Source organism: Musa acuminata, chromosome BXJ3-9 (assembly GCF_036884655.1).
Source record: "Musa acuminata AAA Group cultivar baxijiao chromosome BXJ3-9, Cavendish_Baxijiao_AAA, whole genome shotgun sequence".
Classification (NCBI taxonomy): domain Eukaryota; kingdom Viridiplantae; phylum Streptophyta; class Magnoliopsida; order Zingiberales; family Musaceae; genus Musa; species Musa acuminata.
In genome coordinates, this window is record NC_088357.1 from 1572072 (window position 1) to 1585886 (window position 13815).

Genomic DNA, 13815 nt, shown 5'->3' on the forward strand with positions numbered 1-13815 from the left:
ACGCTGTAATATTCTTTTCTTTTCCGCAACACATTTCAGTCAACTTAAATTAGATTAAAAATATTTATTAATTAATTTTTGAAAAAGACTTTCCCAATATCCCGATTCAACTCAGAACGGATCGAGTCTCAGCGACCGCCTGATTCAACTCAGATCGGGTCGAGTCTGAGTCGAGCTGATTTGTCCTCTGATCCGATTGAACCACATGGCTCAACCTTCAACCCAAATCACCACCCCAACCCAACCCCACGCGCACCCGTGCTCTAAACGCAGCCTCTCTTTCTCCCCATCGACTGCGGCAGTGCGGCTTAGCCTCGGTGCACGGTGACTGATTTCGTCTCCATCGGCGAACGGCGGCAGCTTCTTCCCCTCCCGTTATCTCTCTCTCTCTGCCTCTCGTTCTCCTCCTTCGCCGTCTCACACTCCCTTCTCCGCCCTCCTTCCTCTTCCCCTCCGTCGTCACAGCTCCGTCTTGACCGGAATCCGGTCAGCCCAGCGCCTTTGACTACACTGGGCAGGAGGGGAATCCTTCCATTTCTCCGTGCCGTAACATTCGTGTTTGATGCTTATCCCTTGATCAACAGTAGAAGACTCGAGAATCTGTCATCGTCGGGCCTTCGAGGATTAAAAGAAAATCCCATCGATCACAAAGACGAAGCGCGAGGACTGTTTTGGCCATGGAAGAGGGAGCGAAGGGCGGTAGCGGAAGCTCAGGGCTCGAAACCCTAGTCCTTGAGAAGGTTGGGGAGGTCTCATCCGCGATCGATGCCGCGAAGCACGTCGACGAAGTGATCTGCGCCCTCTACTCCCTTGCTGTCCGCATATTTCCCGTCGACTACTCTGCCCTTTGCGGTTCGATTTCGGATCCTTCACGTCTCTTTCTCTTGGAATGGGTCTTTTTGTCGTACTTTTTCTGTCGTAGTGTCACTTATTTGTTGAATGATAGATGGATTTGCACTGAAAAGGAAAAAAAAACTTAGGAGCTTATGATTGGGGGAGGCATCCGAATTTTTTGACGTGTCTGAAAATTTATTTATTTTCTTAAAACAAAACGGCTCATTGCAATATTTGGTTACTTTGCAGATACCATCGATCCTGCTCAGAGAAGCAAGGTACTACTCTGGTCCACAATGCTACTTGGTTTTATATCTCACACAGAGGAGGTTCTTAACATTTTGTGTTATCTATTTATGCAACTACAATAGTGTCCACAAGAAAAATCTGAACTTGATGTGAAAAATAAATAATGTAAAGATGGTTGTAATTCTAATTAAAGGTGAGATAATGCCTGGAATCGAAAACATAGATGCAGAGAAGAAGAATTCATTGATAAGAAAAAGGTGCTAGGGTGAACATCCAGCTAAAGATTGAAAACTAAAAGAGTGGCTCAGTGCCCAAGGCCTTGTGCACTGGTGTACACCTGTGGATTTTCAATTTAAGGGGTGTTTCTTCTCAGGGACTTTCGAGTTAAATTTTATTTTGAACAAGAACTTATGCTATATACAATCCCTGACATTCAATTCCAAAAATTATCTATATTTAGTTTAGTAGCAGTTGTATAAGGTCCCCTAAAATCATGTTTGTTTGCTATGCACTTATATACTTACAAACATGTAGTTATCATCATTTATGAATAAATTCTCTCTTCCTGGAACTTGCGATGGCTGGAATGAATGATCCATTTTGCATATCTTGAAACCTGTTCAAAGATCCTGTACACCCCGTAGTGGTAAACTAGGATGTCCTCAACATAGAGTTGAACTCAGATTATGAATCTTCTTTTACTTGCATTCAATTTAGTCCAGTTGCTTACTTGCATGAATATGTAGTTTGGGACACTCTTCATGGCTTAATTTTTGGGTGTATTGCTTTAGATATCACTACATCCTTTGAATGTTAGAAGTGTTCTTTGCCAGATTAGTGGTTGAAGCATTAACCATTCTTTGTTTTCTTACTTTTACACAAATCTTTTGATTACAGATGATTCTTTTTTGTCCATCATCCATATTTATTATTTTGAAAGGATTATATGAATAAACATACTATGCATGCTTTAATCTCCTATATTAGACTGAGCTCACGATTTTGAGATTTGATCCACTTCGAGTGTCCATTTTTTTTGTTTTATGTGTGGGGGTTCAGTGATGGGTGTCACATGGTGCTTACAGTCCACAAATAACCCTTACCATAATAGTAACTTGTGGCTGACTAGATCCATGCCTTACCATGTTAGCATGAGGCATTCTGGAAGAAGCTGCACTGTCCTTACTAAGCATGGAGAACTGTATCTAGTCTTTCAGCTGCAACAAAATTTTGAAAATCCTGAAGTTAAGTGTTATGTTTTTGCTTCCAGTTGAGCGAATCAGCCTAATCTAGTTGACTTTGATTGACATCAAACCCTTCCTGCTAATAATATGGTCAAGAAATTGGTCAAAATTGGATCAACCTTGGATGCTATTGATACATATCGGATGTGTTGTATCAAAATTGACAAATACCACAAACTGAGGCCTTCTTATTTTGTTTACCACTGTTTTTCAGGTACATGAGATACTATCTCCTGCCCCTGCTGAAAGCGGTGAATGGAGGCAGGCTTTCTACTATGGACCTGCGTTTCCAACCTTGGCTAGGATATTGATCTATAGTAAGTTTCATTCTTTATTTGAAACATCTTTATTGTGATAAGATATGCTGGACCTAATAGAGTTTTCTCTAAGTTGACACATATTTCTATATGTAAATATATGAATTATATATCAATTTTTTCCTATGAAACCATATGACTAATGCTATCTTCAAATTTTCAAATCCTATGGTTGTCCGTATGTACTGATTTTTATGGTTCTAACATGTGTATGTACTGATTTATCACTAATCTTGTGTTCAACTTTTTCCTCTCTTTTTTTCATTCCTTTATCTACGAAGAAAGCAGGAAAAAATAAACTTCTTCCGCCCCTTTTTTCCTTCATTCTCTCCTCCTCATTTGTTCTCAGGCTTGGCTGCACCCTTCCAGATTGCCTCCCCTTCTCTCATCATTCTCATTCCATTCTCGGATGGGGCTAGTTGGGTCTGGGAATCATCAACTTTGCTTCCTCATCCCTTCCTCTTGCATCCTTTTTCTCTCTTTTCATTTTCCTTTCTAGTTTATTATCTGACAATTGGAACTGTCTGAATTGGTCGAGATGTCCAATTCTGTTAGAGATCTGTTGATGTTGATCAATTCTGGCTTTTGGCATTGAAGTGGGCAAAACGATCTAAATCAGGTTGGCTGATTTGGTGAGCCATGCTTGTCTGCTAAACTGAAAATTAAGGTGTATATGTGCAAACATGAACCTTTAGAATGATGCATCCAAATACTTTTTTAATAACTAGCATTTGATTTGTGAATGTGATATATTCTGTAGTAATTATAATTCATATCTCTATTAGGAAAAATAGACTGCAACAATTTTATTGTAAGAACTTGTTCTTCATTGAAAAGCCTGTGCGAGTGCATGCTATTAAAAATGCAGAATTAATTTGAATTGATGGTAACATTCTTTGTAAAGAAAGTAGCTTTAGATGACTGACACACGTTTTAGTAAAAGGTTTTCTAAGTGCTTGATAATTGTCATATCTAATGTGCAGATGTTGCAAAAGACTGGCTTGCATGCTTTTCTTCATCTACGAAGAAGCAGGTTTATGATTCATTTTTCATTCAAGGACCTCCAACTGAAATAGTACAGGTCCTTGTTCCTGCTTTGATGCACGGTTATGATGATGCTATCTACTCGAATATTGAGAGGTACTTACTGTACCATCTGATTGATGCCACAATTAAGTTGATTTTGGTACTTTGGAGCAGTGTGAAACTTATTTTACAGCAGAGTTAATTAAGATTGTGCCTCATTTAGCAACAATGGTGACTGCAATAATAAATCACGTTAGTGCGTCACAACAAATGTACTTCCTAGATCATATTACTCGTCAAACCTCTTTTAACATACCATGATTTAGCCTTATTTGACCAAATCATTTGAGGAATCCTTAGCTATTACTTATATTTGGTGGTAGTATGAGAATCCAGATGTCATGAAAAATCATTAGAAACTTTAGTTTTTATTGGTACACGATAAGATGTGTATGTGATCAACCATATATAATGCTCTTGTTTATCTATATCTTGATATGCTGATTATACTGATTTAATACTGAGCATAGTTATCGGGATCAGACCGAACCAAGTGGTGGTGCTGGAAAAACCGGGAACCGGACCATTAACCAATCCAATTCAATTATTGGAATGGATATGTTCAAAAACGGGAATGAACCGATTAACCCGGTTGGATTTTGGATAACCAATATAAAACCGACTGACCGAGTACATAAAATCGATCCAAATTACTTAAATACCCTTAAACTTTTTTATTATTTATTCGAGAGGGTATTTGAAATTAGGGTTAACCTTATTTAAATATGACAGATGATACTCTCAATCTTGATGAGATTTTAATGATATCAAAAATAAGATAAGGGAGATGAAATTAGAGCACGCTATATAAGAAGAATTTGATTTGAGGACAAATAGAAATGAGGAGAACGAAAAAAATATTGGAACAGATAAAAATGAGTTCGAAAATTTAGATTATAATACAAAATTTACTACATGGGTTAGAATTATCATGGCATATTGATGACTAAAAAGTTTCCATCTAATCATGAATTCATGATAATTATGTTGGATAAACTATTTCTTATATATCATTGAACAATTGATTTTAGATTGGATTAATGTAATTACGACCAAGATTTTTTCATGTGTTATTTGATCTGGATAAATGTTTATAACTATATACACAATGTTGCTTGATATTATCATTCCACATCTTCTATCTATTTTTTAATTAGTTTTAATATTTTAGATTTTTACTATATATAATTTTAAATTGTTTAATATATTTTAAAATATTTTTAATTTAAACATGTGGTTCGACCAATTGATCCACCGGTTCAACCAATGACCCAGAGAACCAAGGCTTGATCGAGTCTATTCTGGTTCCGTTATGATAACTATGATGCCAAGTCCTTGAGATTCATAGATCATTTGCTTCCATATTGGTTTATGTTTTCACCTCATTACTAATCGTTCTTCTGTTGTATTATTCTATTTTTCTAAAACAAGGACTATGATAATATAATTTTAGTTAAAGACACCTTTTTGTATTACTTATACTTATCACTTGCATAATTTCTTTATGAGTAACAAACTATCAATATTATCATATAAGTTGATAATTTAATCATAGCATAATTTAGTTTCTTCTTCGTTTTTTAAATCTATCCATTGTTTTCGCTGCAGATGCACTAGGTGATACTTAGGCCACTTGCATATCATGGTTGTTTTTGGAAGATTTGAATATAACCATTAACAGTCAACCATCATTTGATGATCAGCAGATTCTATCATGGTTCAAAAATTTGATCAGTCAATGTTTGTTAGTTGATGTGTTTTGATGATCAACTTTTGCTATTCATCTATTGTTTGACTTTCAATTATCAAATTGTCATTGGTGATTGATGATTGCCATTCAACAGGATAGACTGTCCATTGACTATCACTTACTGATTGGTCATCTGCTGGCAATCAACAATCATCTATTGTCAGCTTGTTGACACTTGGTGATCATTAACTGATGGTTGTTGGTATGCTGAAGATTATTGACTGAATATATAGTATGTTTTTGGTCATTTATCATCATGGTCTATTGGATAATTGATGATTAGTGATCATCAATCTGACTGCTGGTTTGACTGTTATTGGAAATGTCTGTCAATTTGTTAAAGAACAAAAGATTACCGACTTGGTCTATGCAAGCAACGACTGTCATAATGATTTCCGTTATCACTTACACACTTTCGGAATTTTGAGCTCTGTCACTTACGTGGCAAATGTACAGGATCATATAGCCATGGCCAATCCCTTGTCTCACCACTCCATTTATCCATCTCTCATTATAATTTGATATGATTTCTAGTGACTATATCAATATTGGATCTTTACTGACTGTAAATGATGTGTACTAACTTGTTAGTTAAATATAACCCAATATCCAGACTAACCTAACAGATTTTGTTCTTGTGGTCTTCATTATATTTCTTATCATTCCCTTTCTATGTGTAAAGCAGGCAGCATTTATCTTTTCCTCTACTATGTATATTACAGGTTACTGGTACGATGCTTGCTTAAGAGCGAAGGGATACGGCATATTGTCGGCGAATTTAGAATCCAATGTAGCAGTAGCAAACATGATTATGCACTTAAGCCAGAGATGTTAGCAGTCATGTCTAGGGTTGCACAGCTTCTCACTTCTGTTCCTGACAAAGCAAGATTGCAAGCCTCATCCGCACTTTCATCGCAGTATCCTTCTGAGATATTGTCTTGGTTCTATAGATGTAATTTTAACCATTCAAAGCTCAATTTGGATTCTGTTTGATGTTTCTGGAGCTTCATGTCATGTATCATGATTCCTTTTCATGTTGATACCAGGAGTGCGCTCATTGTTGGTTCTTAAAATTTTCACATTAAGATCATATGCTCATTTAATTTGCCCTTTTTTCTTTTTATAATGTTTTATCAACATCATCTCCTCTCAGTAAAATCAGTCATAGAAATCTCTTCTATTTCCTGATGTAGATTGCATTTCAAGGATACCTTCCATTATCAACTATTTTCTGTTTTTATCCTTGATTAGCTACTAGCTTGTTCTTCCAGCAAATGGCTAGACAACTTCTGTGTGGAGCAGAAGATTGTAACTTTGAAATGTTGAACCCAAGAGATGCCTCCGATGCAAATACTGTGGATGGCTCATTGTTATTTATCGGCGAAACATTTTCAAGGATTTGCAGGCGTGGCTCAACAGGTGATAAAAAATAGTTTAATGCTAAGTCTGGTCCTGCAAATTATTATTGTTCCAGCAAAGCAACTTATTGAAGTTAACTTACCTGACAGTAGATAGGTTAATTATAGGCCAAGCAGATGTTAAAATTTTACTTTTTAACATTTAATATGAGCAATTGATATAAAATGATCACAAAAACTTTACTTTTAACACTTAGGTGTACCATTGATAGAAGATAAAATGAGGAAAAACCATTAGAAGGATATATGCATGTTCAATGGAGACCTATAAATTCCCTGGTGAGGTAAGATGAATTGATCAATATTAGTGATGAGGAAAAGTAGAGGACACATAGGAAAATTTTATATGAGCAGGAAAAGGAAACTTGACTGCTTTATGTAAATAGGGATATTCACCTACCCAGAGCTTAATGGGAAGAAAAAATTCATGCAAGCAATCCCAAATAATTTGGATCTGTGGCTTGTTGTTGTACCTTCTAGTATACAATTGTAAGAGATCTTTAATAAAAGAATGAAATGTAGTTAACCATTATTTTTTCTTTGAAAGTTTTTCATTTTTACATATTGCTCCATGAATATCATTGGGCTGTTCCATGTTGTGTTTCACAATTAGAACAGTCTTCATATATTACTGGGCTAGCATCTTAATTGTTGATTTACAAGTTGGATGGACCACTAAATGTAATGTATGCCACGCAATATCGTCAGATTTGGGAATTTTAAGATCTTGCTAGTGTCCTATTTCTATGTTGTTTTAGTCATTAAGTTACTATTTTTCAGATATTCTACTCGTAAAGGTGATCCCTAGGATTCTTGATCACATCCGAAGCTGCTTGTCATCGAATGCTGGTTCTGTTGCTTTTAATATGATTGAATCTAGTCCAAAATCCCATTTTTGGTTGTTCATTATGGAGGCAATGAAAGATCAATATGCCATTGAAAGATTTTCTGAGGAGCTACTACGGCAATTAGCAACTCAGAATGTAAGTGATGTTGAAGCTTATTGGACGCTTTGGTTGTTGTTTCATCGGATTGTCAAGCAAAAAACTAATATTAGGTGAGATGGTGTCACCATGTTATCTATGATAGCAAGTTTGTTGCTATTGTGTTGTTAATATTCTTCCTCCCAATTGGTGCATATTCTGAATGTGTTTTTGATATTAAAGATTCAAATTCCCTAAATCAATAGCTCCAGGAAAAGAACTTCAGCAAAAAAAAAAAAACAGAAAAGATTTGATATCTACTGTCAAGCAATAGTTTGTCAAACTCCTATCTATAAATTATAGGTTGCTCTTAATGAGTAAGATCATGCATGTGTATATGAAATCTTGAATCTAAAATGCCTACACTGGATGATATATCTTGCATTATTAGTTTTTTTTTTTTCCCCCACAGAAGTCATTGCTTCTATTCAATGATTAATATTGTCATTGCTACGACTGGTTAAGTCATTATCTAACTAGTTGTGGTCTCATGATAAAACTCTGATCTGATACAGCAGATACTGACATTTCATCTGGTTTCTTAAGTTTGACATTTAATCACATATAGCTTCAATCTGGAGCTCAACTTTGACACACATTTATGATGTTTGATGCCTGAGTGTGTAAAAATACAGTATGCTTACCTTAACTGCACTTTTTAATTATGCTCATTTCAGGTACATCTTTGTTGACAAATTTGTGTTTTGGAAAGTATTTCCTATCTGCTGCTTGAGATGGATTCTTCAGTTTTCGGTTTTTGAGTGCCCACCGAATTTCGATTCTGAGGCAAGAGCCCAGAGGACATCATCTTTTCTAGATGTATTGCATCGAGTAATTAGCATTTGGTCCAGGCGTGAGTTTGTTCAATCATCTTCTATGGAGCAGCAAGCTTGTATCCTTCTGAGCAATAGTTTCTTAGTTTATTTTTCTTTTCCGTTACTCTTTTGTACTTCCTTAAGTGAAAACCAGATGTCACTTATGCTGTTGCTTTATGCATTGAGAAAATGTCTAAAGAGGAATTAGAAACAACCAAAGATATATTGCATTCTATTCTTCAAGGAGTCAGCTGTAAATTCTTCTTCTAGATTAAATAATTTTATGTGAATTTCTACCAAAGATTCTATAATATTTTTTTATTAAACTTGGTTCTAAGATTTGTAGGTAGACTGGAGAGCCCAATTGATTTAGTTCGGAAGATGGCTAGCTCTGTTGCATTGGTATTTTCTAAAGTTGTTGATCCAAAGAACCCTCTCTACCTTGATGATGATTGTTCTGAAATTATTGACTGGGAATTTGGGTTTAAAAGAAAGGATGTGGTAACTACAGATGAAACTAGAAAAGATAAACTAAATGCTACTCTATCCAAGGATATGGAAAAAGATAAACTAGATGCTACTCTGCCCAAGGTTACAGAAAGTGCCTCTCATGCTAAAAGGCTGAAAGATACAAAGCATCATGCTGTAGATGGTGGTAAATTGATTTCAGAATGCAGGGTGAATCATTGTGCTGGCATGCCAAACAATGAACATGCCTCTGCTGAAGAGGATGATGGTGAAGGCAAGAATTCTGATGCATCATCAAGTGACTCACTAGAACCATATGATCTGTCGGACGGTGATACAGATATGAAACTTTTCTCCCAGCTTGGTGATATTGCTGCAGCATTACGGAAACCAGATGATCCAGATGGTGTAAGTTGCTGTGCTTACTTTATATAGTCTTTGTCAGGTTATCGTCTATCAAAAATTTTCACCTATTTGAAAGTTTAGTGAAGCTATTAATGAATGCCCCCATTTGAACATTCATAATGCCTTACTTATAGGTGGAAAGAGCACTGGACAGTGCTGAAAAGCTTGTACGAGCAACACCTGATGAGCTTCCCCATTATTCAGGTGATCTTGTCAGAGCATTAGTGCATGTTCGTTGCTCTGATGTAGCAGTTGAAGGAGAGGAAGATTCTGCTGAAGGGAAAAGGCAAAAAGCACTGGTTGCGTTGCTTGTCACATGCCCATTTGAATCGTTAGATGTGTTAACCAGATTACTATATTCACCAAATGTGGATGTTAGCCAACGGATTCTGATACTTGATGTCATGACTGAGGCAGCACAAGAGCTTTCAGAGAGTACGATCATTAGAATGAAACATCAGCAAAGGAATTTAATATCAAACATTTCAGGTCAACCATGGTTTATTCCTAGCAGTAGAGGACCACCTGGAGCTGGTCCTTGGAAAGAGGTTTCTGATCCTGGAACTTCTATCAGTTGGTCCCACCGTTATGAAAGAGAAATTCCTTCAAGAGCTGGTCAAATAAAGTCAGGAAAATCTCGTAAATGGGGTCTTGTAAAAGCCAAGGATCCAGAGTTGGAATCATCAAGAAACAGATTTCCTCTTTATGCTGCTGCATTTATGCTTCCTGTAATGCAAGGATTTGACAAAAAAAGGCATGGAGTAGACCTACTCAACAGGGACTTTGTTGTCCTCGGAAAACTAATCTACATGCTTGGTGTATGTATGAAATGCAGTAGTATGCATCCTGAAGCATCAGCTTTGGCTCCTCCACTTCTTGATATGATTAGATTTAGGTAGTAGAAATTTGATTTCTTTTTTTATATGTGAATCTAAAGACTGATGACCTCACAGGAGTGGTTTTATTGAATTTTCTTCAGGGAGTTATCACATCATGCTGAAGCATATGTCCGAAGATCTGTGCTTTTTGCTGCATCATGCATACTGGTTGCTTTACACCCATCACATGTTGCATCTGCTTTAATTGAAGGTAATCAGGAAATTTCCGATGGACTCGAGTGGATTCGGACATGGGCACTTCATATTGCCGAATCGGATCCAGATGCAGAATGCTCAACAGTATGTATATTAAAGCCCCAACCACAGAACATGCTGTCTCCATTTGTTAATTTTAAATATGAAAATTTTAACTTCGAATTGATTATCTTTATTTGATAATAGTACTCCAAGAAGCAATTTATAGTAAAGAATAGTTGCAATATGATTATTTAATTCCAAATACATTCAAAATTGCTAAATTTTAGAATCCGTGTTGGCTTAGGATTAAACATTCCTTTTCTGAAGATGCTGCATGGTTTCCTGCACTAGTTTTTAATCATTTCTTTACATTTATATCCTTTCCTTTTCAGGCCTCAACAAATGAAAGTTTCTGCTTTCATTTATGCACATAAATTCCGTCATTCCTTTAACATTTTTTAGTTTTGTTTAGCATGATCCATGAGTCTTACATGTGTCTTATTGCTAAAATGTGGAAATTAAGATATGAAACTATCACCATTAGGCCATATATCATTCTAAAAGAAAAATTCTTTGTTTGCACTTTGCCAATAAATCTAAAAAATATAATATGTGATTCTCAATGCAAGTTAGGAACATAAGTATTGGATTTTGTTTTACAAGAAATGAATTTTATTGCTAACAGGTTACAGATTTTCATCAACATATCCTTTGATTTATGAACTTGAAGCTTGGACTACAACACACCGTAATGGATTTTCTTTTCTGAGAAATGAACTTTGTTCCAAACATGTTGCAGATCTTCATCTAAATGTTCTTAAATATATTAACTTGAATCTTGGATTACAACACGAAGTAACATAAGGTTACTTGTCCGCATTATTAAGACTAGTTATATAGATAACTTGTTTAATGAGATAACAGTTTGACAACTCTATCAATGACAGATCTGGTTAACTAGCCACACTATCAATGACCAATCTCCATAATGTGAAAAATAGCAACATGAATGCTCTTCTGATTTCATTGGAAATATGTATTGATATTGATACTTCGAATCAATAGCAAATTTCATCAACTAAAGAAGACATTATTAAAGTAACTCTTCCCCATCATCCAAAATCCTCAGTGTGACATTTATGAATGAAAAGTATTGAAAGAATTCTAGTTCATACCTTGGTTACTGTTTTGCAGCAAATCTGTCAATAGATTGGGGTGTCTTATCATATATTCTTCAGCTTATTTGTTTATTCATTTTTTACTTGATACATCATATATGTACTGTGACAACGAGTTATCTTAATATGCAGATGGCCATGACATGTCTTCAGCTTCATGCTGAGATGGCTCTCCAAACATCCCGTGCACTTGAGTCGGCCAAGTCTGTCAAAGCACGAACAAATACCCTACCTTTGAAGTTGGATGATATTATAATACCATTCTCGAACATGAGATAAGAAATGAGAACAATCTGTAGTTGGATTTTGATGTACTTATGCCCTCTTTTTCTATCATTTGCTTGATCTTCTTTATCTTGCAGAAGCAACAAATAACTTGCATCATCCTATGAGGTACAGATACAATTAAAAGGTTATTTTATGAACTACATATACTTGTTTAATTTGTTAATATAAGTGAAACACACAATTAGCTGTTTTTCTAACTCTTGTGTAGAATAATGGTGGTATGCTTGGTATGTATCTATCTGAGCTAAACCAATATGGTATTGGACTAGTTTCAACATTAAACCAATATCTTTCTTTGACATATCTCATCAGTATCAGTTAAATACTGTTAATATCACTGTTCACTCCAAGCTACAAAAGTGCATCTTATGTTCAATGCATTCAACATCTTTAGGGTCTAGTAGAAAACAGCTGGATGAAGCAAGATATTATAATTTCTTTGAATCATGTTACCACTTAATGATACATCCTAATCAGAGCATCATGAATTTTGATTGGACTGTCATACCAGTCCCATAATTTAAGGCTTTATTAGCAGCAGGAGGTTGATACTCATTTTGTAAGGCTATATACTGATTTCATCATTTTGTTTCTTTGACAGCATCAAATAGATGCTGTAGCACTTAACAAGCGTAGGATGCTGTGTCCAGTGTTGTTGTTTCTGCTATCTATGTTTGTATGGTTGTTATGGTCTCCACTTGTGTCACATCTATAGGAAATAGTTGCTGAACGGTGTATATATATATATATATATATATATATTGAACGGTATATCGTTTGGTATATAGCATCATGCTGTATCAAACGAATATGTTTGAAATATCGGTATAATATGATATTTCAAACTTTGTTCTAAACTATTGTGTTACCCGATCTCTCACTGCATTCCACCTGACAGGTTTTGGTTATCTCATCTATGAGGTGTGCCCACTTGAGATAAATCCCTCTCTCAGGTAGAACTTTCATGTTTGTCTAATGATGCATGGTCTAGAATTTGAGTGTTCCTATCATCTATATCATTTTATCTGGATCTGAGAAGCTGTAGCACTAACCAATATCTGCACTACAGGAAATAATTAAGTTCTATCTTCTGGAAGTCATGTATGCTTCGCGGTTCTCTCACGTCGACCGCTGTCTCAAAATAATTAAGTTCAAATCAATGGTTGTACAGCCATAAAGCCTTTATATAACTCAATATGTGAATCAAACCTGCATGGATGCGTGATGGAGGCCATGCAATGTTCCTAATTTTTCGAGTACTAAACAACATATTCTAACCGGGCTTTTGAAAACACGTTCCTTCATGTTTTTATTATTTAATTATTTGAATTTGTTATGTTTTTGGAACACAATAATTTCCTACCTTCTCAGTGAAGAAGAGCCAAAAGCACGTCTTCATCCTTGTGTTCCTTTTCTTCTTTCTTCCAGAGACATTGGCCTTTGTTCCAGAAACCTTAAGTGCCAAGTCACACTTTATCTTTCTTCGTTCCCACTCTCAGATAATAATAATAATAATAATAATAATAATACAAATAAAATAAATAAATAAATCTTGCGGCGTAACATTCTCGATGCCCACGTGACTCGAGCCCCCAACAACCCATGTCACGTGATGGCAAGCTCCACTTGGACCCCATGCGGCTTCCCGCCATTGCGCGTTGAAACGTGGCACCAGGCTATCCTACTTTCGATGCCATGTGGCGT

The 13815-nt window shown here is 35.8% G+C and overlaps 1 protein-coding gene across 2 annotated transcripts; it reads left to right on the forward strand.

Annotated features, from left to right (window-relative positions):
* The first annotated feature begins 255 nt into the window (after positions 1-255).
* Positions 256-12308, forward strand: LOC103996743 (uncharacterized). Of its 2 annotated transcripts, none has more exons than XM_009417727.3 (14): positions 256-486; positions 585-852; positions 1084-1112; positions 2542-2644; positions 3628-3784; positions 6203-6397; positions 6739-6899; positions 7679-7955; positions 8559-8773; positions 8851-8949; positions 9043-9572; positions 9704-10464; positions 10549-10747; positions 11956-12308. In XM_009417727.3, the coding sequence occupies exons 2-14, from the start codon at positions 678-680 to the stop codon at positions 12100-12102; spliced, it is 3048 nt and encodes a 1015-aa protein (XP_009416002.2). In that variant the 5' UTR covers positions 256-486; positions 585-677; the 3' UTR covers positions 12103-12308. The 2 variants fall into 2 exon arrangements, with proteins under 2 accessions (XP_009416002.2, XP_009416003.2); XM_009417728.3 differs by having other exon boundaries at positions 269-374.
* Positions 12309-13815: the final 1507 nt, after the last annotated feature.